The 25,427-nt window shown below is 42.2% G+C and overlaps 1 protein-coding gene across 4 annotated transcripts; it reads right to left on the reverse strand.

The window, feature by feature from the left end:
• Positions 1 to 2,659: 2,659 nt before the first annotated feature.
• Positions 2,660 to 24,747, reverse strand: fam135a (family with sequence similarity 135 member A). Of its 4 annotated transcripts, none has more exons than XM_015975106.3 (21): positions 24,523 to 24,747; positions 22,708 to 22,837; positions 18,293 to 18,372; positions 18,007 to 18,146; positions 14,788 to 14,858; positions 14,517 to 14,690; positions 14,262 to 14,388; positions 13,920 to 14,073; positions 13,411 to 13,488; positions 13,008 to 13,057; positions 12,008 to 12,163; positions 10,536 to 10,609; positions 10,252 to 10,406; positions 8,279 to 10,151; positions 8,035 to 8,195; positions 7,830 to 7,921; positions 5,827 to 5,924; positions 5,536 to 5,687; positions 5,331 to 5,441; positions 5,110 to 5,223; positions 2,660 to 3,043 (listed from the first exon to the last, which is right to left on the reverse strand). In XM_015975106.3, exons 2-21 carry the CDS (start codon positions 22,782 to 22,784, stop codon positions 2,838 to 2,840), a joined length of 4,143 nt encoding a protein of 1,380 aa, XP_015830592.3. In that variant the 5' UTR covers positions 22,785 to 22,837; positions 24,523 to 24,747; the 3' UTR covers positions 2,660 to 2,837. The 4 variants fall into 4 exon arrangements, with proteins under 4 accessions (XP_015830592.3, XP_015830591.3, XP_015830594.3 ...); XM_015975105.3 differs by having other exon boundaries at positions 12,008 to 12,166; XM_015975108.3 differs by lacking the exon at positions 13,411 to 13,488.
• Between the last annotated feature and the right edge of the window lie 680 nt (positions 24,748 to 25,427).

Consider the following 25,427-nt stretch of genomic DNA (forward strand, 5'->3'; position numbering starts at 1 on the left):
TTCTATTAGCGGGACAGACGATTGTTTATGCTGTTGTGAATTTTAAATCGCTTAAAACTGTAACATTTAGAGTTAAACTTTTAGATTTGGATTTAACATTTAGTTTTAGGATTTACATTTACATTTAAGATTTATATTTACAGTTTGGATTTAAAATTTAGATTTAACATTTAGGTTTAAAATGTAGCCTATGCTCAGATTTATTATTAGGTTTAAATTTAGGATTTAGATTTACTGAAAGTGAACATGGTAGCATGTCACAACTTCTAAGCAGTTTTCATTTTCAATGTGACGAAACGGTTCTAAATGTAGGTAATATAATTATGTTCCAGTTAGGGCTGCGCAGTAAATAAATATTTTATCATCAACATTTCTGATTCTAATCAGTATCGTTTTCTCCGTGTCAATAAATTCGATAATAATAAAAATGGGAATATTGGTGACGTTCATGTCCCTTTAAGAAGCTGTACTACCGCGAGTCACGTGACAACGTGGCTCAACGGACAACTTTTATTTCTGCGCATTATCCTCAATATGTCATATTGATTTTAGGACGTGTCGCCCAGCCTTAATTCCATTTCAGACCTGAGACAAGTTTTCTTTTAAAATCACATGTTTGACCACTTGTCTGTCTTTTAACAGAATAACCATCCTTACATGTTGTCGTTTGATGCGAGGAAGATGCACATTTAGACATAATTCTCTTAATACCACTTGGGCAAACAGAGTGAGGCAGAAGTTTGCTGTGACCCATAATCTAGTTCCTCCAACCCCAGCAGACCACCAAAAAGTGGGGTTAATTGGAGGGACAGACGTATGTTTATGATTAACCAAACATTTTTTGGCAAAAACTGTTTGGTTAATCTTTTGCACGTACAATTTACACTTGGCATTGCATAAATATATCTGTGATGATATGTTAACTGTATTTAATATAATATATATCACATAAGAATATCACAATTTAATATGTATTAGGTGCTTTTTGACTAGTCAGAACCATATGGAGATTTAATCTGTGATCCTCTGAAACTTTGACGCCCAATTGAAAAAATATTTTAAACACCACTTCAAAATGCAACACACTTAATCCATGTTCAAAGTCGATTTCAGTACGATAACAGTTGGTCCGCCTTATTATAATTAAGACAAAATAAAAAACTCAAAAAGACGAGTACTGGCAGTATATCACTTTGATCTGAGCGAGTACTTAGTGACCATAGTTTCAGTGGCCGGTCAAGAACATAGAACCTTAAAATGGCTAACACTAACTAGTACAGCCAGTAATGTTTGCAAGGGCTTTAAATAACAACTCCATTTGCATAAAGCATGCCAGATTATGCTCAGAATTAATTCAGGTAGAGTAAATTTAGTGCAAGTATTATATTTCGTGTGGCCCCTCTCATTCGTCAGGGCCACCATCTTGCATGTTGTTTCCATGCATGCTTTGAAACTGTCGAGACTTCTACAGAGCTCGAGGACCTGGTAAATATGTCATTCAATTATTGCATCGAATGTGCTGGGGCAGTGGCTCCTAAGGACCAGGAAGATGCCACCACCAATTAAATAAAGCTGCATGCCTTTATTCATCCTCAGACTTAACGTACTATGTTAACACTGCCACCTGCAGGGCTGTTTTGTCTGTTGCACCAACAAAGCAATCATTTAGGAGACAAAACAATTAGAAACCAAACCTAATGAAAACTGCTGGAGCCATGCTAGACATGGCACAGATAGTGTGAATCTGAGCTTAATGAAATCCTTCATTTTAGTAAAAAAAAAATGGGACTCGGTGCTCACGCTGTGGAAAATCTGTAAGCTAACAAATTAAATAATTATGTAAAATGTAAAATATTCTTGTTAAAAAAATAAATCTAAAACTTGTCAGGTTAAATTATTTTGGCAGGTATGACATCAAATACATCTGTTCAAATCATGAACATAAAAAAATGGACAAATCAAACTTTAAAATATGCATATTTATTGTTTGAGTACAATGTGTGTATATATATATATATATAAATAAACAACTGCTCAGAAAACCATTTGTTAAATCCAACCAATACTTTCCAGTTTAACACATAAATCATCACCAAATAATCGACTAAATACTTGCGTTTGACAATTTCATAAAAACCAACGTGTGCTTATTTCTGAACAGTGATCATAGTTTAGAACCCTTGTAATAAAGTGTCATGTTCTAGGTAAAGCTTTCCTCTCCCAACACCAGGCTGGGTAAATGTGCAGCAACAGCATCAAGATCAAAGCCAGAGCTGCAAAATCTGAGCAACAATCCTATTTCAAATGCAATCTTTGCCTTAAAAAGTGATGGACAATTGATAAAAAAGGAACTTGTACAAATGTAGTACAAAAGCTTGTAAAATGTAGTTGTGGTGCAAATCAATGCAGTGTCTTTTAAAACTGGTGAGTGCTGAGAGCCGTGTGTGCGGCCTTGACTTGGGCTGGCTCACCAAAAACAGCCATTTCATTTTTGTAGCAGCTATAATTCCAGTTCAGAGTCTGAAAATTTCTTGATTACCTTGGAGTAAAAGAAAAATACATAACATAAGACATAAATAACACTAAAAAATTAACATGAAAGGGAAAATTATTTCCCCAAACACAAATTTTAATGTTAAAAAAAATTACAATAGAAAAATAAAAATGAACTCCATATCCATCATGATTACAATATGAACATAAAAAACAATAATTAAACTGTATTTGAGAAATGATTAGATTATCAAGAGACCACCATCAGAATAACATTAACTGCAGTGAGGTATTAGAGCCACGTTCCACTTCCTGGTGTCCATGTCTGGAACTGGGATGCAGGTCTACTGAAAGTACTTGAGGCCTGCAACAAGGAAGAACTTCTCCAGGAAGATCTCAGAATCCAGGACAGCAATGTGTGCAGCTCGACCAATGAGAGAGTTGGCTGTGTTGGGCAGTGCGTGAATGACATCATATCTTACGAGATTACAGTTTTCGTTCTGAAGAACTGGCAGCAGCAGGTTCTCGATCATCTCTGCATACACAGGCCCTGATAGAGGCAAGAAAAGGCAACTGAAATTAATCACATATGAGGGTTCTTTTGTCTGATAGGAGATTGAAACTATAAGACATTAATTTGTCCCTCTGATCTACATAAAAATCTTGCACTATAAACCTGGGATACTGCACATAAAAATACTGCATGAGCGTGTCAAATTTTCTGCACAGAGTAAAAACCTGAACACCACCTTTGGTTACCCAAACAATAGCGTTTCAGAACTTCTGGGTAATTTTACCGGACCTTCCCAGGAAGCTTGCGTCTGCATTTCAGACAGCCGACCCAGAAGGACCACTTTCTGGGTCATTTCAGGAACCAAATGAGTGCTTGCCTTGTGCATGTACTCAGATTTGGTATGGGAGAGTCACTGAGCAGGACTAACTTGTGCTAAATGGTTGTAACTCGGTGGACGACTACACCGGCAGACGTCGTCAAACACTCTGCCTTTGTAAAATTGGAAGAGTTGCTGGTGAAGTGGTATGGAAGGGAAAAAATCGGAGTTGTCAGGGTTTCATAACTCCCAATGCCACAAAAATGCAGTGGAAATACCCCAGGCCTGGATTTTCGCTGCCTTCTTGTCTCCTACAGAGCACCGTGAGAAAAACGCGTTTCCTCGTGTCGAGCCGCCCTCTTCTCACATTCCTTGAGCAGCGTAAAACACAGCCCACTTTGACAAAATCAAACATCTTTAATATCATTAACGTATGGCTGTGGGGACCTTTTCATGCTGATCAGTGACATTACTCACTGCCAAAATGTTTCCGATATGCTGACGTCATAGCAAAGTCCTTAAAGGGCCTTTTTTTTTTTTTTTGGAGACACAATGAGCGAGAGGATAGGGCCAGCATATTTCCCAGAATATGTACAGTGGAAACATGAGTGTGTGTCTGCTCTGCCTTCTCACACCCCAGTGAGACGTGGCAGAAGGCTGCTCATCCTGAGCCAGGTTCTGCTGCAGGTTTCTTCACGTTAAAGGGGACTTTTCCTCTTCACTGTCGCTACATGCTTGCTTAGCATGAGGATTGCTGTAAACTTTAAAGCCACAGCAAGCCAGTGACTCGATGCAATCTGCTGGGTTTTCTTACATAGGAAACTTTAAACTACTTGGCACAATGAACCGAACTCAGTGCACTGATTAGTAGGATCATTTACTTTATAAAGTGCCTTGAGACGACTCTTGTTGTAACAGAATTTATTCCTGACATGACAAGTAGGGATGTGAATCTCAGAGCAACTCACGATTTGATTCCGATTCTCGGAGTGTCGATTCGATTCAGAATCGATTCTCGATTTAATTCGATTCACAATCGATATTAACAAAGAGTGTCAGTTCCAGGATTAACTACTTTGTTGTGCAAGTTAGTTAAAGGTATGGGAATTTTTTTATTTTACTTTAAACTGGTCATGCTCAAAAAAAGCTAATTTACAAGGAATAATAGATTCTAAAACTGTAATCAGAAGCAATCTTTTGACCAAAAGGCAACATTTATTTTTGCTTACCTTGTATAATATAACAAATCTGTAGTTACGTAACAGTAGCTTTGAAAGTATTACGGTCAATTACTTTTCAAGTATGTGTGGAAACAAGTTTAACGTTTGAGTCCTCAACCTGTTAAAAAATAAGTGCCTCAGATTTCTTACAAAGGAAAATGTTTTCTCTCATTTATCAATAACTTCAAATAAACACGTGAGGAATCCTGATAGTCGTCCTGATCCTGACTTATCAACTTAGAAAATATATATGAGAATAACTCAAATTAACGAGTATGGAAAAAATTACACTCTAGTCCCCACTTATCAGCAGATTCAAAATAAATCATGCCACTTCATGGGACCACAAAAGTAAACAGAGTACTGACTCTCCTAACAAAGACCAAAAACAGACAAAAGTGCATCTCAAACCTGTAACGTGCCAAACATTTGAGTTCCTGGAATCGATTCTGAACCTTTGTGAATCGATTCTGAACCTTTATAAATAAGAATCCCGATTCAGACTTGAATGGATCTTTTTCAGCACCTCTCATGAGAAGTAAGATCACTGATGAGCTGCACCCTACCTGTCTGTTTGTCCTTTAGTGCCGTTTTGCACATCTCTATCCGAGCAGAATGATAGGGAACATATCGATCCTGCAGTGACCCCACCAGCACCACATTCCTAAAATACTGCAGACCTTAAATGCAAATCACAAAGAAAGTTAGACATACTGTATAACTTTGTCATTCTGAGTCTACCACTCACAAAAAAGTGCGGTAAATAAAAAAACACAACAGAGCTAACCGGATTTTTTGCTGAGTTTGTACAGGAAAGTTTGGCGAGGGTCAGAGTGATCACGACACGTCAGCTGCAGGAGGGACCCGGATTTTTTCCACTTCTGCATGAACCACAGGCCTGAAAAAGGAACAAAGTTTTAATATTCAACAATTAGTTATTAAGTTTTTAGACTAAGAAAAATCAAAACTTCTAAAATTCACCCAACATTCACCTGTGTTGACCAAAGCGGAGCTGTTGTATAGAGTGCCCAGGTGAGGTCCAGACAGAGACAGGAAGGTGTGGAGCTTGCTCAGGTAACATTTAAACCTGGGTCTGGTTAGCACGGAGCGAACTATGAGGTTTCCCAAAGAATGACCCACAAAGCTGTAAATTAATAATAGTAGAAACAGTTTTCAGCTCTAGCTTAAGTCACCTTATTTCAGTTTACCATGCAGAACTTTTATAAACATCAGCCTTTCTAAGATAAAAAATACTGGTTTTCTGGTAGAACAGAACATTTTACCTGATCTTTGCCACAGTGAGGCTGTATATCTGAATGTACTGGACTATTTCATCCAGCAGTCGGTCAGTCATCGACTCAAAGTCAGCAAAGGTGTCGTTCTGCAGATGAGTAGTATAAGACAAGGGAGCTGTGGTTCAGGGTACTTTAGGAAAACAAGACAAAGCCGATCTTTCCACTGCATGCGTAAGCGGTGCGTAACGTAATAGACGCGTTTCCGCCCTTTTTACCGGGGGCGTTAGACGACAGTCTGCAGCAAAAGCATTTCATGCAGCTGGACGTGCAAGGTCACAAAATCGCAAAAGAATTGCAAGCTTTCGCATGATTTCAGCAGTTCACGCTTTAAGAAAAGCGAAAGACAGCAGCATGTATCCAAAAAAGTCCATATTCCCTTCTATTTACCTCAGCTATAGAGGCGTCACATGTAACGATGCACTTTTTTTTTTTTTTTACTAGACAAGTCAGGGGTCGGCAACCTTTTCCCATCAAAGAGCCATCATCACCCGTTTCCCACAGTAAAGCAAACACTGGGAGCCGCAGCAGAAAGCTGCTTTAACAGATCACAACAGGTGGCAGCAACCAATACCGTTCGCTCTTGTTCCTCAAAGTTATCTTTCAACAGAAGATAATTAATAAAACCATTTGTAAAAAAACTGACCCAGAAGTTGTGTAGCCCGTCTGTGCGACAGTATTTAGATATGTTTCACCCTGTAAGTGGGGTTAATAGTAGAGCAGGTGACGCGTCACTCATGTCTCCATTTAAAACATGTTTAAACTGTTCAGAATACAAATCCAGCCCAACCCGCCGTCTCGTTGGACTGCTGTAATTAAACTTTGTACAGAACAAAAGTTTACATTAAACGATGTTGAAAAGGTAAGAAGAGGATCCGATCAATTAGTTTTTTTCCTCATTTACAGTGACGGAGAGAACGGCGCAGTGCACATGGCTCTGGTGTTAATCACGTTTAATGTTCCTGTTGGCAACAATCTCCACAAGAAGGCTAAACAGTTAAATGACAGGGTTTGCACTGACCGGATATTTCCCGTATTTGATCGTTTATTTTGACGGAGAATCCTCAAGGTTGCAGATACACCGACATTTTAATCGTTACGCACATCGCAGAGGTAGCTAAATCAACCAAGAAGATTCCAATCAGAACATCTGAGATGGACACTGAGCTCAGCGCAGCTCGCTGTCAGCGCGCACGTAAGGCGGCCAGCGAGCTGAAGATGTGTAGATCAGGGGCTTGGAGCACGTCGCGGAACCAGAGCGCATGCAGGATTCCTCTCACTGAAGCGAGAGTTTTCCAAACCCTGTCTCTCTGAGAGACTTGTCCCTTAGAAAATGTTCCCAGATTCTGAAACTTTGGCTGAAAAGCGCTTGTTCCCGTCTCCAGTGTGGCGGCACTGCGAAGCATCCATGAGCCTGTCTGAGGAAACGTCCAGAATCTCATCCTCTTCTGCTCAGAAAGCGCCTATAGAGACATTTGGTTACGCACGAGCAGGAGACCTGTCAACGTTGGACCTGTTCAGGTTTACGCAGACAATCTTTACATTTAGAATTGGCATAAAGATAAAAAATGAATGCAGTAAAATAAACTACATTTTAATTAAATATTCATTCATTAGTTTACAAGCAGAGAGCCGCATGTGGCTCCAGAGCCGCGGGCTGCCGACCCCTGAGTTAATAGGAAATATGCAAATATGAGAAAGTCTTTTATTTTGAAAATTTGCAGTGTTTTATATTGCTTTTTTGTTTGACTTCCTGTCTGGCCCTATCTGAACTGCTGAGCTTGATGTGTTCCAGAAGCATAGCACGTAATGAATAGACTAACCTTAAATTTAGCTGAGCAACGCATCACTACACTCCTAGGACTAGTCCAAACGCCGCGCCCTTCGACTATAATGGCGGCTAACTACTGCGTACTAGGCTTCGCGGGCGTTACGAGGTGCTTATGCATTTGGTGGAAGGGCCTGGTAAAGCCTAAAGTTTATAACCCACGTACCTGATTCCTCTCAGACATCAGGAAGTCTATGCGAGCACCAGGCAGTCCAAGCTCCAGGTAGGTCTTCACAAGTCTCAGGTCTGCACTGTTACCTGTAGTCATACAAGAAAGCAAGTGGCATTTTTTCTCAAAATTAAATAAAAATGACTGTAAAAAAACAATAAACAAAAACATTGTTGTCAAAGACCCTGAGGAAGTGTCTCACCGTCCAGGCCATGGACACACACGATGAGATGGATGCCTTCTTCACAGCCTTCATCTTCCTCCAAGCTGAAATAAGGTACGGTGGAAGCCAGCTCAGGAAGCTCACTGTACAAGAAACCAGGCAGCTTCAGCTGCTTCATTTCTTCCTTGGCCTTGATGAACCTGAATGTTTAGAACCAAATACAGCCAACTGTTAATAACAGCAAATGTTATGAGATAAAAAAAAATACTGGAACATGACTCACGCCTTCATCTGTGGCCTAGGTGCACATTCAAACCAATTTATGCTGGAAGCCAAGGAGGCGGAGGAATAGGAACATCTACCCAAACTATGCCCAACACTGCTGGTGGCCAGACTGGAACCTAGAGGAGCTGTAGATAAATCCTTTTCGTGAAGGTAACTAGTGCCAAGCTGCTCAAACAGAAAACCCATCTCTTGGGCAGCTCCGATCTCAGGTGCGGTTTGTTCATCATCAGCAACGCCGTTCACAAAGGAATAGCCGTCACCTTCCTCATAGAAACCATTCTCGATCATCTCATGTTCAGGCTCATCCTCGTCTTCCTCCACCTGCGTCCCTGTCTGGATTCCCAGTGTGATGGCGGATGTTTCTACTGGGCTGATCTCGGACACATCTATGCTGGAGCGCGAGCCAAAGTAGTTCTCCACCATCCCCCGTTTCACCAGGTCGGTGCTACTGGTGGCGGAGTTACTGGAGGGGCAGGCTGTGTGGGGCTCACTACGAGATTCTTTGAACATCCCAGATCCACCTGCCTCCTCCTCTACTACAAATTCTAAACACTCAGGATCCGTTTCAAGATCAGAGGTGGGTTTTCTCAGCTGGAAATCTCCAGCAGCATCATCAGGATGGCAGATTGTGTCTGTCATTTTATCGACCTCTCCAGAGAACACCAAACTCTGCTCCTGCACCAAAACACTGGACTTCCTGCCTCGGACCTCAGCTCCACCGGAGCTCTTAGAGGAGCCTTCGCCCTCATCGTCTGAAGGCAGGGAATTGATGGAAGTGAGGGAGGACTGGACTCCACTGACAGCACTCGAGTTTTCTGGGAACAGACTTTCTCCTGGACAACTGGGCTTTTGCACTGCAGTTTGTTGAGCAGGCAGAGGAGCAGGATTCTTCACGGCATGGGAAACAGGAACACCGGACTCGGTCACACCTGGACCCACATGAGATCCTAGAACGAGCTGAGTGTCAAAGGAACTGGGCTCACTTTCAATGCCCGAGTCCGAGAGGCGAGATGAGGCACTAGGGACTCCCACATCCGGCAGTCTGATGCACTCACTCTTTAGCTGTACTGAGACCACGCAGCCATGACTACGATGCGTCGCCTCTTTACTCGGCTTTTCAAAGACAAAATCCACCGCAGAGTCACAAGCATTGGTCTGGGGGATTTCAGGAACACTACAACTAAAACTTCCAACTGTTTGACCTAGAAGATCCTTATCCGCTTGCACTGGGTCCTTGTTACTTGGCTTCACCTCGTTTTGCTTTAGCCCAGCAGGCAGCGGTGGCAGTTTTTGGCCACTGAGGTCAACATGCTCGTCTTTTTGGATTTGCTGGCTTGTAGCAATAGCCCCAGTACCTGCCTGAGGTTTACTTTGTGACTCCTGAGTAGAGGCACCTATTGGACAAGCAGGGTTAGTTATATTTTCATCTGGAGCAGGGTGTGCCAATGTTCCACCAGAGTCCAAAACAGAGCCAGCATTAGTCCGTAAAACATTACTCAAGTCCTGCTGCAAGGTGTGTCTTTCCTCAGCTTGGCTAAGCGAAGGCTCCTCTTCCTTGTACTTTGTACTGGCGTCACCAAAAGAGGCTTTAAGATTCTTATAGCCCACTAAAACCACAGAGTCCTTAGATCCTTGTCTAATCAACTTCTTAGAGTTGTCAGTCTTTGAATTTTTCTTCAGCTTAACAGATTTGCCTTTGGACTTTGGTGGTGGATCAAAATGATCCAGGTAGGTGTTATCCGTAGGTGTGCAACTGGACTCGGGCATGGGGGTGGCTGTTGCGCTGGAATCCTTTGTATTAGGTTTCTCAGTTTTACCAGAAACGGGACCAGTCCTCGTATTGTGCATTCCCAACCAAGGTCCGTCACGATCTTGAAAAAAAAAAAAAAAAAAAAATCACATCTGACACAGAAATACGAAAAAAACCAAGTACTGTCAAGCAATAAAGAGCATTTAAATATTTTAACACACCTTCAGTTATAGAGTCCAGATATCTGTCCTCAAAGATGATTGGTAGAGAACTAACGTCACCATCAAGGTCTGCACATTCCACAGGAAGTGGAGGCAAACAGAGGAAGTAGCTGGAGCTCTTGATAGCGTTAGTCATCTGTTGGTGACTGTGAGCACTGATGGAGAGACCCAGGAAGGAAAGGAGATAAGAATGAGGTGAAAATAACAAAGTACGGTATTTTAAACAGACCTGATTATATTAGTGACATATTTAACCTGAAGGGAAAGTGTTCAGTATGACTTACTGTAGCTCCTGGTATGCCAGTGCAGACTGTCTTGGATGTTCAAGACAAAAGAAAGCTTCAGCAAACCGTCTAACCTATGAAAAAATGAACACTTTAAGAAAATGTGATTTAAAACAAAGAGGATTATCAATCAAACTGACACGTAAACCCCAATATTCACATCTAACCCCGTTCCACCGGATGTGCTAGCAGTGTGTAATGTAATAACACGATTTCCCCCAGAACCCAGTGGTGCACCCTTTCCTACCCCGAGCGTTTCAAACACGCAGCACCTGAGAATGCATTCCGCACAGCTGGTCTCGACATCACCGAGTCACGGGAGAATTGCAAGATCACAAGTTCACAAGTTCATGTGATTACAAGGAGATGGACAGCAGCATGCATCCACAAGTTCTGTGCTTTATTTATTATTTTAACCATCACCAAGTAGGTTGTTGCTGCTGATGCATTTTTAACTTCTTAATAATTATGCAATAAAAAAAATCTACACGTGTCTTTTATTTTGAAACTTGCTGGTTGTTTTTACACTGCTCCCTTGTTTGATTTTCTGTCTGGCTCAAACTGAATTGCTGAGCTTGATGTGTTCTGGAAGGACAGCATGTAAAAAAAAAACAGACCAAGAGAGTAAATTTAGCGACGCGCCGCAACGTTCGAGATGCGCCGCTCTGAGCTCGGTGGCTTCAAGCTCAGTGACCATAACAGCGGCTATTAGAGATAAAATGGATCATCACTGATCCGTGATCCGCACATCTCTCTATGGTTCGGCACGTGCATGGTCCGTGGATTGGTCACGTGGAGGGCTGAGGCGCCACCTGTTCCATCGAAATGAGAAAAGCACAGCGATGGCCGTGGCAGAGGAGGAGAGGAGCTTGAAAAACCACCTGCATCGTTTAAGTCGCATGTTTGGGAGCAGTTTTGCTTCCCTGTAAAAACAATGATAAAAACTGCCGAAATGAACACACACACACACACACGCTTCCAGCCTGAGGGCGCAGCGCCGCTCACACGTACCTCCGATCGCTGTGACATGAGAGGGGGAGTGGCGCTGGGACAATTACTACATTAACGTGGCGGGACCTGAAATAATGTTGGGCACAAATATGTAAAAGAGGAGGAAAGAAAAATAAACAGTGCTTCAGAAAAGTGAGGACATGACAGACACTCGGGGAGTGAGCTTTTTAAGGCAAGCCGTTTTATCATTTAGTCGGCAATCGGACCTCTCTGTAATTCTTATTTTTATAGCAAGTTGCAAACCGAGCAGAAGATGTTGCACCAGGCGCTCTGCAAAAGAAAGAGAGAACGAAGCCATTCGTTTTTTCTTTGTCTATTCTTTCTGCTGATCCAAAACATAATACGATTGGAACCGTGAGTTTTTTTTATCTGTGCAGCACTAACGGCTTCACAGACGTTACGTACCACTTACGCATTCGGTGGAAAGCTGGTATAAATCCTAATAAACAGGTCAAACCCACTCTTAGTGTATGGTGCTCCATGGCTAGTAGTGCAGCGATGTGCTCCTGCAGGGACACAACTTCCAGAAACTGTCCCCAGAGAGCCATAAGCAGGGAGCAGAGCTGAGCCAAGTTCATATTTACTAATTCTGCCAGCTCATCTGGAGACTCAGCTTTCTGCTAAAATAAAAAAAAGACACGTCAATCAAGAACTCAAACTTTATGAAAATCTGTTAGAAAACATCTTGTAACGTCTCAATTGTCAATAACTTCATCTGCTGCAGACAGTTTTGAGCTTTAGATTTTCTTAACCCTCCCGCTGTCCTAATGGGTGTGACCCCGCGAGGAAAGTTGACCATAGAGCAGGATTGATGATTTATCCCTTGAGGTCCATGTGGCAGGGGTGAGGAGTGAGCACCTCCTCACCCCTGCCACATGGACCTCAAGGGATAAACCATCAACCCTGCTCTATGGTCAACTTTCCTCACAGGGTCACCCATAAAGACAGTGGGAGGGTTAATAAGATGATCTCATCGGCATTACATGAAACACTTTCAGGGACTTGTTTTAAATATCACCACATAAACTGTGAAGCAGCATCTAAACACCTTCCAGTTGGCTGCGGGCATGCACTTGCATCACTCTGCCATCATCTCTCTCTCTCTCTCTCTCTCTCTCTCTCTCTCTCTCTCTCTCTCTCTCTCTCTCTCTCTCTCTCTCTCTCTCTCTCTCTCTCTCTCTCTCTCTCTCTCTCTCTCTCTCTCTCTCTCTCTCTCTCTCTCTCTCTCTCTCTCTCTCTCTCTCTCTCTCTCTCTCTCTCTCTCTCTCTCTCTCTCTCTCTCTCTCTCTCTCTCTCTCTCTCTCTCTCTCTCTCTCTCTCTCTCTCTCTCTCTCTCTCTCTCTCTCTCTCTCTCTCTCTCTCTCTCTCTCTCTCTCTCTCTCTCTCTCTCTCTCTCTCTCTCTCTCTCTCTCTCTCACACTGATCAAAAGACAGAAGAGAGAAGCATTCAACAAGTCTCACCTTGACTTGTTCACATAGCTCAGCTAGACGGGCGTCTAAGTCAAGTTGCTCTGAAGATGGAGACATTTCAAAAGGTGGTTACTGAATTGATCTTCTTACAAAAAGGGGAGAAAGTTACGTTACACAGCACTGGTGCAGGAAAGTACATCGTTTTTCTAGAGGATTAGAACTAGAGTGTCTAGAAAACGTTTTGCCAAAAGTATTCTTGTAAAAATGGAAAGAAAGGATGAATATATTGTCTACGCAAGTCTAGAAGATAATAAGGAAGTAGGTTAGAGAAGCTTTTCTTGGTAAGCGGGTCACAAAGAGAGGAGTTGTTTTTGCTTTAAGGAAGAAACAAGAGTGAAAAGTAAAAGTAGAGAAAGCCAGGCTGACTCATGGCACTGGGAGGGTCGGGACATACCTATGTAGACGTGTCGTTCACCTCGGGGATAGGGTCTTCTGAGTACCCGCTCATATAGGACCTGCATACTGGGCTTGGCTAGTAAGATTGCACATATAGGCATGTTTAACCTTTTTAAATATGTTGTTTAGATTAGGTTAATAATTACCTACTGGTGTGAATTTTAAGTGAAAACATAATAAGTTGTTTAGCCTCCTGGTTAACATCCTGCTCTATTGAGTGCAGGTATTAGTTAGTATAATTATTATAGCATTATTAGTTGATTAAAATCCTGAAGCACCATTCATGGCCTGTTGTAAGGGCACGGTAACGTGTAGGGAGGTGAGATGACATGAAAACATCAACCATATTTGCAACAAAGATGATTTAAAAATCCAAAGCATGATAAAACCCAAAAGGCATGCATGTATAAAATCTGTTGAGTCTGGATTTTAGGATGAAATTGCTGCACAATCCAAATAAAAATTCTGCTGCATGCTAATGTGAAGCTATGATGCAGCATACTGTACCTAGTTCCATACGATGGGAGGAGGGCAGGTCCTTGGTGATGGAGGTGAAGTAGCCAAAAAGGCCCCGGTAGGCTATCAGAAGACTGGAGCAAAGGTTTTGATGTAGACTGAAGGCATGCTGCAGACAGTGGTCAGACACCAGGAACGCCCTGCCCTAATGGACCACAGAAATGGTTAAACAATCAACGTTTCACGATATGTGCAATACCAGTCCTGATGTTTCCCCATGTGACTTCAGAAGGGCACTTTTAAGACCTTTTGAAAAGGCTTAGAAAGTCAGTAACACTGACAAAAAGATGTCTAAATAAAGGTTTCTGTTGGTATAAGAGCCGACGGACTTACGTCTGGTGACGCCTGTTTGACATAGCTGCTGCCAAAGACGACGTTCTCCAGAGGTGGGATCACAGAATCTTTGCTCTGTGCTGGAGCGTTTCGGTTGAGCCAGGTGGTTTTCACCGGTCGAGGTAAACTACCAAATAAAACACATCACAAAATGGATGGATTATTCCAATAACGTCTTTCAATCCACTTCAAGGCCAGAGCGACGCATTCAGTTGTATTGGGGGAAAATAAAGGCTGGACTTTGACCGGTCTGACCTGATGAGGGGCTGATGCAGAGCCACAAGGGAAGCATGGACGATGACAGAGATGACAGACAAGTGGAAATAGTCAAACATAACATTAATGTGTTGGTGGATGCCTCGCTGAAGGCTAAAGTGCAAACGAAGTATGCGGCTGCTGATGTTCTGTAGAGTGCTTGGATCATCTGGCCTGTAGGGGAGATAGAATAAAAACCAAAAGTTAAACTGCTTGTTACAACTATGCAGCGACACTGTCTGGGACTACAGTTCAATACATTAACACCTACGTGTAATCACCATCTGTAAAATATAAATCCAGGAAGAGCTGAAAATCCATGTCACTGAGGGACTCTTCCACCTGGAAATAAGAAAAACTGCAGGTTAACTTCAGAGCCTTGATAGAAGCCGTGTTGCTTCAGTAGTGAATAACTGCAGGTAGAGTGATGCTGTTCTGTGTATTTTTTTTTAAGATAAGGAGGTTTATGCTATTCCTCGCCTTTTGTTGAGCGGCACTCAAGAGTCAGAGTACCCGGCCCGGAGGGTTACCGGTGTCCCACCCTGGAGCCAGGCCTGGGGTTGGAGCCCGTGGGCGAGTGCGTGGTTGTCGGGCTTTTGCCCATGGGGCCTGGCCGGGCCCAGCTCGAACCGGATACACGGGCTCATCCAACTGTGGATCCACCTCCTGCAGGAGGAACATGAAGGGTCCGGTGCACTGTGGACTGGGGCAGGAACTTTGGCGGTCTGATCCCCAGACAAGAAAACTGGCATTTGGGTCATGGAACGTAACCTCTCCAGCAGGGAAGGAGCTGGAGCTTGTGGAAGATGTTGAGCGGTACCGGATAGATATAGTTGGACTCACCTTGACACACAGCATTGGCTCTGGAACCTGAGTCCTGGAGGGGGGTTGGACACTCTTCTTTGCTGGAGTTGATCTGGGTGACAGGTGGAGGTGTGGGGTGGGCTTTTTGCTAGCCCCAAGACTCTCTGCCTGTGTGCTGGGGTTTACCCCAGGGGATGAGAGGGTAGATTCCCCGCGCCTTCGGGAGGGGGGACGGGTCCTGATTGTTTGTGCTTATGCATCAAATATCAGTTCAGAATACCCATCCTTTTGGAGTCACTCCAACCGGGGACTCCACTGTCTTGCTGGGGGATGACAGCATGACCTGGAGGGGCGTGACTGGGAGGAACGGCCCGCCCACTCGGAACCAGACAGGTGTTTTGTTATTGGACTTTAGTGCAAGCCACAGTTTGGCCATACCAAACACGATGTTTGAACACTTGGTACAAGGGAAGCCCAGGTCGTAAGTCGATGATCAACTTTGTAGTCGAATCATCTGACCTGCGGCCGTATGTTTTGGACACTCTGGTGAAGAGAGGAGCAGAGTTAGCAACTGATCACCACCTGGTGGTGAGTTGGATCAGATGGCAGGGGAGGATGCCTCGCAGACCTGGCAGACCCAAACGTATAGTGAGGGTTTGCTGGGAACGTCTGACAGAAGAACCGGTCAAGATGGTCTTCAATTCCCACCTCCGGCAGAGCTTTGACCGCGTCCCGAAAGCAGTAGGGGACATTGAGTACGAATGGGCCTTGTTCCGCTCTGCGATTTTTGAGGCGGCTGTTGCCGACTTTGGTCGCAAGGTGGCCGGTGCCAGTCGTGGTGGCAACCCCCGTACCCTTTAGTGGACACCAGAGGTTAGAGGAGCAGTCAGTCTGAAGTAACAGGCCTACAGGTCATTAGAGCTGAGGAAAATAATCAAATAATCGATGCATCGGGATGCGGACATAAACGATTCTGCATCGTAGAAGAGTACGCCATAATCGATTATAGTGGAATGCAGTTCTGTTTTCTTAACGGCGGCAAAATCGCACCATCCAAATCTGTCAGAGTGAGCGTCCTCCACATTTACCAAGTGGTTCCGCCTTAATGTGGTACTGCAGGGCTGAGCGCTAGAGTTGTAACCTGAGACCGAACCGGAACTGAATCAGCCCGACCGGTTCTGTTGGATTTGGGCCGTGAATTAAGTTAATTGAGTGGGTTGTCATGCGGCGTGCTCCGCTCGCTCGATCAGCGACTGAGAGAGAGAGACTGTCTGCTCACATCGGAGGACGCTCCTTCAAACCGATGCTCCAAACACACGTTATTATTTTCATAATTTAATTATTATTTCTCCTGGAAGCGCTCAGTCAGACTGCTTGTTGTAATGTAGGGAGATCCGGTCTTGGGGAGGGGGCGGGGTCAGTGACGGCGGCTGCAGCGTGATTGTCTGTCTCTTTTATTTAGGGACACGGAGAAGTTAAAATGAGAGAGAAATAGAAGATAGAAGTTCTTGTTCCACTTTATTCTTTTGTTCCATGATGATAAACTGATGTTAAATTCAGCTTAAAGAGAAACTGGGAGGAAGCTTTGGTTCATTTTAAGTTACAGGAGGTCTTGTTTCCTATCTGCTCCTCCAGAGACAGCATGGACATGAGGGCCACATGGACATGAGGGTCACATGGTGAGGGTCCCACAGGACAGGTTAGTGGAAAGGTTTGTAGTTAGCTGGTTAGTGAAGGAGATCCATCAGCTGGGTAATTTAATCCTAATCCAGCCCACAGCCTTCAGCTGGTGTTCTTATCAGGAAGAATAAAACACACATCTTAAATATTACTGGAAGTGTAGAATTTGTTTTGTGTTTTATTGTTTTCTGCATCAAACAGAACTTGATTCATTCTCCAACATTTCAGAAATGAACCACTGGGTTCAAATGAAACAAATTAAGTCAAACATTTCATTTGGTGTTATTTCTGACACCCTTCAACTGTGGCATAAATATTTGACTCTAGAGCTGCTCAGAGACATTAAACACTCATATATGAACCCATTATGTATTTTATTATTACATTATGTGTCCTGTAGGTTTTCAGTACTTTTTTAGATTTTGTGAGTTTTTGCAAAGAGTGTTTTTCTCAGCCTGAGGCCTGGTGTTGAATGAGGAAACAGATTGTTTTACTTTGTTAAATCTTCTGAAATGTTTAAAATGTTTTGTCCTAACCTGTTGTGAATGGAGAGCTTTTGAGGGATGGCAGGTTGTGTCACGTTTTTGATAAAAATAAATAAAAATAAAAAGCAATTATCTGACATCGTCTATTTATCGATGAAAACAAATCAATATGAAATAATCGTGATGCATCGGGATATCGAATCGAATTGAATCGTTGACCCAATAATCGTAATCGAATTGAATCGGGAGACAAGTGAAGATTCACACCTCTACAGGTCATGGCTGGTATGTGGGTCTCCAGAAGCAGTAGACAGGTACCGGATGGCCAAGAGGGTTGCAGCAGTGGCTTTGTCATTTTAAAAAACTGTAGCTTGATCTCTTGACTTTACACCCAAGTTTGAACTTAAAACTGTAATTATGATTTCTGCTCCATACCTCCTCTAATCGTACACATAGAACTATGGAAAAGAACAGAAAGCAACTAATAAGAAAATGAAAACACTCCTCTTTCACAAACGTACCTTCTTCTCATCCAGCAACATCATCACTTTGAATAGAAGGACGTCGTTCACAACAACCTCCTCGTTCTTATACAGGATTTGGAAAGTTTTGCTGCAGATGACGTCATCTTGGACTGAAGCAGGGAACGCCAGATCAGAGCCTAAATGAAAACCACTAATATTAGCAGACTGATAAAACAAAATCCTCTGAAAATACAGAAAGTGTTTTTATATATCTGAACGTAGGTGAACAAGCGCATCCCTAAACGAATCAAGTGTGACGCAAACATCTGAGAAGCTCCTTTACCTCCTGCATGAAGCAGACTGGTTTCCACTCTGTGTGGAACACGTGGAGGCATCTTAAGACTGGCACGCATCTGGTAGAACCTGGAAAAGGGTTGTTTGAATGAATTAATAGCAGGAATTAAAAATGCGTCGTGAGCTCTGTGTAGAATATTATGAACAGGGAACATGTTGCATAGATCAGATCTAAATGCCTCAACTTGTAAAAGGACACCCTCATAAATGAATTATGAGCACTTTCTTTTAGAGTCATTCATGTAGTAAAATGCTCGTGAAGCACTGATGAGTCACAAACTGAACTGGAGCGTTATTCGAGCAAAGAAGAGTATCGCTGCACAACAGCTCCGAAAGATATTCCTGGATGTGAAGAAAATTAAACTGAAAGAGCTGGGCTGTTGGAAATAAACCACTGAAATAGCACATTTAAGCATTGTTAACTACTCTAAATCCTTTAAAGGGACAATATGGAAGTTTGACAGCCAAAACATGTATAGAAATAATAAATTTCTTCTTCATACATTCTCCTGCAATGCCCTGGTCCTGTAGAATGAGCCCTGGCATTTTTACTGTGATTGCCTGTTTTTCTGTAAAATCACAGAAAAAGAGAGTTGCTCGGGTCGAGCAGGCTGCTTCATGCACGTTCACGCTCAGGCATCGCCCGTAGCATTTGCTATCAGTAGCTTTAGCAGCAGAGAATGAGGTAGTGCCAAGTCAGCGACTTTGTCGCTGTTCCTAGAACCTAGTGATGAACCTAGCTACATTTCTGAGGACCCTTAGCTACTTTCTTCTAGATATTTCCTGCAAATTAGCAACAAAATAGCCATTTTCGCTCCGAACCGTTCTTTGAACGTTGTTTCAGCTTTCATCAAGGATATAAATGTTACAGATACTCACGCTCACTCAGTTTAACAGCTGACTCTAATGCGGAAGACCCGAGTTCGATTCCGGATGTGAACATAGTTTATTTAAAGGTTTTTTTTTACATCAATGTTATATCTTTTTACAGTAAGATGCCCAAATTTTTATTTGAGACTCCCCGAACGGCATTGAACTCACAGATAAAAAAGATGTGGGTTCAACTTTCATTTTGGAACAATTTTTCAAGCAAGGGAAGGGAATGATCTGAGCATGCAGGAGGACTGACCCATCATAAACCTTTGTCGGCTGTGCTGAAGAGAGGAGCCCTGTGAAGCTGACCCCCCATCAGCTTCAAAAATGGAGGCAAATAGGCTGCTGAAGCAAGGTGCAGAACCAAATTAATTAATTAGCTGCGCATTCTCCTGTCCTCCGGGCCACACACACACACAGGACTGTCTCAGCTGTTATTTTCGTTAATGAGTGTGCACGTACAGCATGCACGCCTCGTGCACGAGCCTAATATTGAAGCTGCCGTTACGCTTTTGGCCTGAGGGGGCAATCGCGAGCATAAAAATTCAAAACTCCTTAAAGTCCCTTTAAAGGTGTTGAACACTTGTTAAATCAATACATCTGAAGTGGTCTCTAGTAGGAATGAATGCCTTGTAAGTTGTGCTGGGGGGAAACAAGCCCAGAAGTGCCTGTATCAGCCTGCTGGACAGGGTGGCAGAAGATGACAGGATTTGGAGGCTTAGTTCCTGTTATTTGGACAGCTCGCCTCTGATTGGCTAACAGTAACCAGACTACCACTGACTCTGTTTTCTTTACAATGTGGATGCTTTATCTCAACAAATAACACAAGCCAGGAGGAGTTCTGCTGTGTGGTGGTCGAGTTGCTAATGCTAATGGTTAGCTTCTACTCGCCGAGATATTCTCAGCCGTTTCCTGGACGCTCAACCAACACCAGCCTTCCCCGTCACAAGCCAAGATGGGTGAGTCCATGAATGTTAAGTGACAGTGCGATGCAGATCTGTCAGGATTTGGGGCAGCAGTAGCTCAGGAGGTTGAGCAGGTTGTCCAGTAATCGGAAGGTTGCAGGTTCGATCCCGGCTCCGGACAGAATCCTGCTGTTGTGTCCTTGGGCAAGACACTTAACCCATCTTGCCTGCAAGTGGTGGTCGGAGGGACCGGTGGCGCCTGTGCTCGGCAGCCTTGCCTCTGTCAGTGCGCCTCAAGGCAGCTGTGGCTACATCGTAGCTCATCATCATCAGTGTGTGTGTGTGTGTGTGTGTGTGTGTGTGTGTGTGTGTGTGTGAATGGATGAATGATAACACTGTAGTGTAAAGCGCTTTGGACTCCTTACTCTGAGAGGCGCTATACAAGTGCGGGTCATTATCATTTAGAGGTTCACCGTCAATTTTCTATCAGCTGCTAATGCAGGAGATAGGTGTAGGAGACTATTTTCATGTTCACCCTGCATGAAAAACTCTGTGTGACTGATTATAAATTAGAAATAATCAATAAAAAAAGTTTTTCCAGTGTTCGACACCTTTAAACTTAAGTGATGTTTGCTTTAGTGATCTGGTCATTCATTTAAACCCACCCAAAAGGTTGTATTAGAGTACTACAGCCATTTAACACAAATGTTCGCATCAGAAAAGCATTCCTTTGCTTTTGTTTATTCAAATCTGGTTTAGCTCAGCGTTAAACAACATTTGCCTTCCAGAGAGATTCATTTCCATATTACAGTTTACTTGGTTTTATTATTATTATTATTTGCCATGCAGCGCTGTAGCTACCTAAATACAATTAAAATATGGTGATCTCACCTGTTTTCAAGGCTCTGCATTAATTTAACTTTTAACAACAAAAGTAAGTATTTTCATATATATGCACACTCAGTAGACGACTGTAGAAAGTGTCAGTCTTTCACTGTTCAAACGCTACAACAAAGGCATCATGGATGCATTCCTAAAGAAGTGATTAAATTAAAAAAGGGAGAACCACATCTGCTGGTGATTGTTACACAAAGTATCTGCCTGTATCAGTAAGCCTTGGGCCTGGAAAGATGGACTTGTGATTGTGCAAACGTCTCGAGAATTCAGCTACCAGCTAAAACAATCACTGACCTCCACTGCCTCACCTTTGACGAACATCTATCATTACTGCATAAACAGTGAAAATAGGACAAACTGCATTTGTACGAGTAAGCATGCTCGATGCTGTTTCGGCAAAAAAATAAATAAATAAATAAAAGGAAAAGCCTGAAGTCCTGACCAAGACTGCCACCTGTCTCAGATGTGGAGCAGAACACACCCAGTTTCCCTTCCACCATAAACTGTTAAGCAGCCTGTCACTGAAAATCCTGTCAAACCATACCACAATCATTTAATTATTATTTGTAGATTAAGGTAAACTTATATTAAAAAAAACATTTTAAAGGGCTTGTTGACTGAGAAACCATGTAAAACTTGTTCAGTTTGAAATACGATCGCCAACTCTGAGCAGCAATGCACTGATTGTGATTTTCTTCTATCCCCATCGCCTGCATTAGCTGCAGGAAGACTAGACAGAAAAATGCTCGGTTCAGAAAAAGCCATGTCACTGGGAGAACTGGCATTCATGGCACCGCCTACCTTGGTCACGACCACAAAAGGCTGGTTTTGATTTAGTACCAGGAGAGAGCAGAGCATGCCTCGGGTAGTAGAAGCTAACCGTTAGCATTAGTAGCTCCACAACATGGCGAAACACGTTTGGGCTTGTGTTATTTGTGAAGATAAAACACCCACGTTGCAGAGTGGTTGAGTCGAGTTGCTGTTAGCCAATCAGAGGAGAGACGTTTGCATACCATGAATTTTAAAGCTACAATGGAAAATTCGGAAAACAAATTAGCTAAAAACATTTTTTATGCCTTTTAAGAATCTAACATAAGATGGCTAGAAATATATTGTGGAGAAATAAATAATGAATGAAGTGGTTCTCTCGCATTTGTGTAACAACCTCTGCCAATAACACATTTTGGATCGAAAGCAACTATTGGACCATCCGGTTGTCAGTCCTACCGAACCGTCACACTTTCCTGGGTCCTCCACTCATCACACGCTCGCGTATAAGGACAGAACACCACTGGTGTGAGAGGTTCTCCACTCAATAATATCAGAGAAGGAGAAACAGCCAGCTGCTACCCCTTCAACTTTAGGACAAACTACTAGAGTCTCAAAAGGAAAAACACCGTTTGAACAAACAAAAGATGTTTGGACGTACAAAATGGTGACTGGTGTTTGTACGCTCTCACTGGTAATGCGGGTGTCCGGTTCTGGCAAAAGCGTCTCAGGGAATACCTATGGTAGAGGTGCGTGTTCCGTGACCGTGTTCACATTCAAAACCTAGTTTGTTCTGTAATTTGCTAAAGCAGCCGAGTAAGACTCGTCGTTTTGTGCCCACCCTCCTCCGACAAACTTCTACCCCTAAAACTAGAGCACCAGAGATTTTTTTCCACAGTAAATTGGCAAAAAAAAGTGAATTAGACCTTTAAGATTTCTACAAACGTGAAACAGAACTCACCCCCGTTGAAACAGGTCCACGTTGTAGAACTTGTGGAGCTCCACAGAGAACTCCACTGTGGCCTGGACTTCAGTCATCTTGGTCTCTACAAGAAGAGGTCCTTCACGTCATCTTGAATACATCTGATGGCCTGTGGGTGACGATAAAAAATAACAATAATAAACTGAAACAAGAATCTGGATCTGACCTTTTGAATTTTGTTAAAACGTGATTTAGTAGGTTTGCAAATAATAAATAACAGGTTCACGTTCAAAATAAGAGATACTAATTTTTGTGAAAACAAATTCATACATCTTTAAGGAGTAAAGATCACTTTAAAATTTTGTAACTATTTAGAAATCAGGTTGGTTTTCAGTCATTCAAGTCCAACTGTATAACTAGGACCGAAGGAAAATGACACCAACAACACTTCAAAAGCAGGCGTGAAATTCAATACTGTAGTGTTAGAAATAAACAGACGCCCTGCCATTAAACAAACACTTTCAGCTCATCATGTAATTTTAAAAAAGTCAGAATATTTCCAGCTGTCGTAGAAGAAAAACATTAACCTGCAGAAAACAAAACAACCCGCTAACCGATATGAATTATTGAATTAAGTTAAGGACATTCATTTTAATTAAATATGTTTTTAAAATAACAAGACAACCCATTGCTGGGGTGGGATTATGCTAGCTTGTAATTTGAGTAAAATTGTTTTATAGCATCGCTAAAGAAAATATTTCTGCTTTATGAGTGAGCTGCAAGACCTCAGATTAATTCAGCATAAGGTAATCCTGTTACAACCGCAGAGTTGGTAAATATTTACACACATAAAAATTTTAACCTACACAATAAAAGGTCAAAGAAAAGGATGAGTAACTATTTACATTCGATTTTAGAGATAATATTGTGTGTTGGGTGTGGCAGTGACTGGTTTATCTGGTTAGTCGTCTGTTTTAATTAATAAAGACATAAAAACTCTGTTATATGCCATAAAACTTAAGTGTCTAGACCGCAGAATGTTGCTGGTGTAAACTTGCAGTAACGTGATGTAACATGAGCTGGGTGCATATTTTGCTTAGGTGTTCATTTACAAAAACACTAGTAAAATACAATCTGCACCTCTATCAGCTGTGACACTACAAATAAAAAAGGACTTGAATGGAGCTGTAGCAACAGATCTGTCTGTATAGCACTGACAACTCACCTAAAAATACCTTTTGTCAACAGGTCTTCATGTTATTTTTAGTGTTGTAGCCACATTTATTAAACCACAAGACCCTATGTAAATACATCCACACTGTTTGGAAACAGCTATTCAAATTCCATGCAAAACAAGTCAAACACCCTTATTGTGGTGACTTAAAGAGTATTTTTAAGGCATGTCCCATCAGATCACATCATGTCCCATCTGTTACAACAGCAAACATGTTTCCTCAGATGGCTTATTAAGCCACAAATATTATAATGTTAAGAGATGAGGCCTTAATTCCTTAACAGATGGTGTATCTTTGTAAATAAATATCAGGTGTTAAGCTAAACAGGCTAGTTTAAAGAGAAAAGACACAAAGTTATGTCTTGGAAACATTTGGTGTCATTATCAGAAGTGAGTGAAGGAGTGATAAAGCTGCCAAGTTAGTGGGCAGAATCTCTGCACCGGTATCAGTTACAGCTAAGAACCATCCAACAGAAATCCGAGATGCTCTCAAAATCTCACGAACGATTCAAAAAAGTTACAACATGCAAGGAAAACCCAAGAACGAAGCCTCATCAGAGTCATCGTGATGTTAGCCGCCCACCGAACAGTTGTCATTAATATTAGCTAACGCTACTCACCATTGCGTTGGCAAGCTAACGTTAGCTCGCTAGCTAACCAGTGTTAGCTTAAATTTCAGTTCTCTACTCGTCCTCTTGACTGTGGGCTGCTGGCAGAAAAATAAAAACCCGTATTGCTTCGCTTACTTGTCCGGTAACGTGTACAAGGACAACCGCAGTCCGAATTAAGCACAGAGCTGAGCGACTATGTGGCTGTTTGCTAGGCAAATCCAGCTAACCGCGGGCTCAATCTGCGGACGGAGCTGACAGCAGACGCTGCTGCAGCTGCTCACTGAGCGGTTAAGTCAGCTGTGCTTCCTGCACACAGCAGAGGCGCAGCAGGCTCCATAATAATAATAATAATAATAATAATAATAATAATAATAATAATAATAATAATAATAATAATAATAATAATAGTAGTAGTAATAATAATAATATATTTTCATAATAATAATAATAATTATTATTGTTATTATTATTATTATGAATGATTGAAAAACTTTATTATTACTGTACTTTGAGACAGATCAATGAAATTATGTGTTCCTCTCCTATGAGGTGCAATCCATAAGAAACAACACACACACACACACACACACACACACACACACACACACACACACACACACACACACACACACACACACACGTTTGTCTTTCTATCAAAGACATTGACTTCCATTCATTTTTGTGATTCCACTGCGCCTGACCATAACCAATGCTGATCTATTCTTAACCCTAACCTTAACTAAAATGTAATTCACACCCTACCTCTAAAACCAACTTGTATGCTTCTTAAAAAATGTGAGGACCAAAAAATGTCCTCACTTACTGATTTAGGGTTTTTCATTTTTAAACATTTTTTGGGTGATTCATTAGTCTAACTCCACACTCTACAATTTTATTAATTTATTTTTTATTTA

This window comes from Nothobranchius furzeri, chromosome 12 (genome assembly GCF_043380555.1).
Source record: "Nothobranchius furzeri strain GRZ-AD chromosome 12, NfurGRZ-RIMD1, whole genome shotgun sequence".
Lineage (NCBI taxonomy): Eukaryota > Metazoa > Chordata > Actinopteri > Cyprinodontiformes > Nothobranchiidae > Nothobranchius > Nothobranchius furzeri.

Excerpts from the sequence above, each read along its gene's own strand:
- fam135a (XM_015975105.3), bottom strand. The coding sequence starts at position 22,784 with ATGACTGAAGTCCAGGCCACAGTGGAGTTCTCTGTGGAGCTCCACAAG. Across the intron at positions 7,922-8,034 it reads GTGTGTCCATGGCCTGGACG|GTAACAGTGCAGACCTGAGA; the intron begins GTGAGACACTTC and ends GTATGACTACAG. Across the intron at positions 3,044-5,109 it reads ACTAAAGGACAAACAGACAG|GGCCTGTGTATGCAGAGATG; the intron begins GTAGGGTGCAGC and ends TGCCTCTATCAG.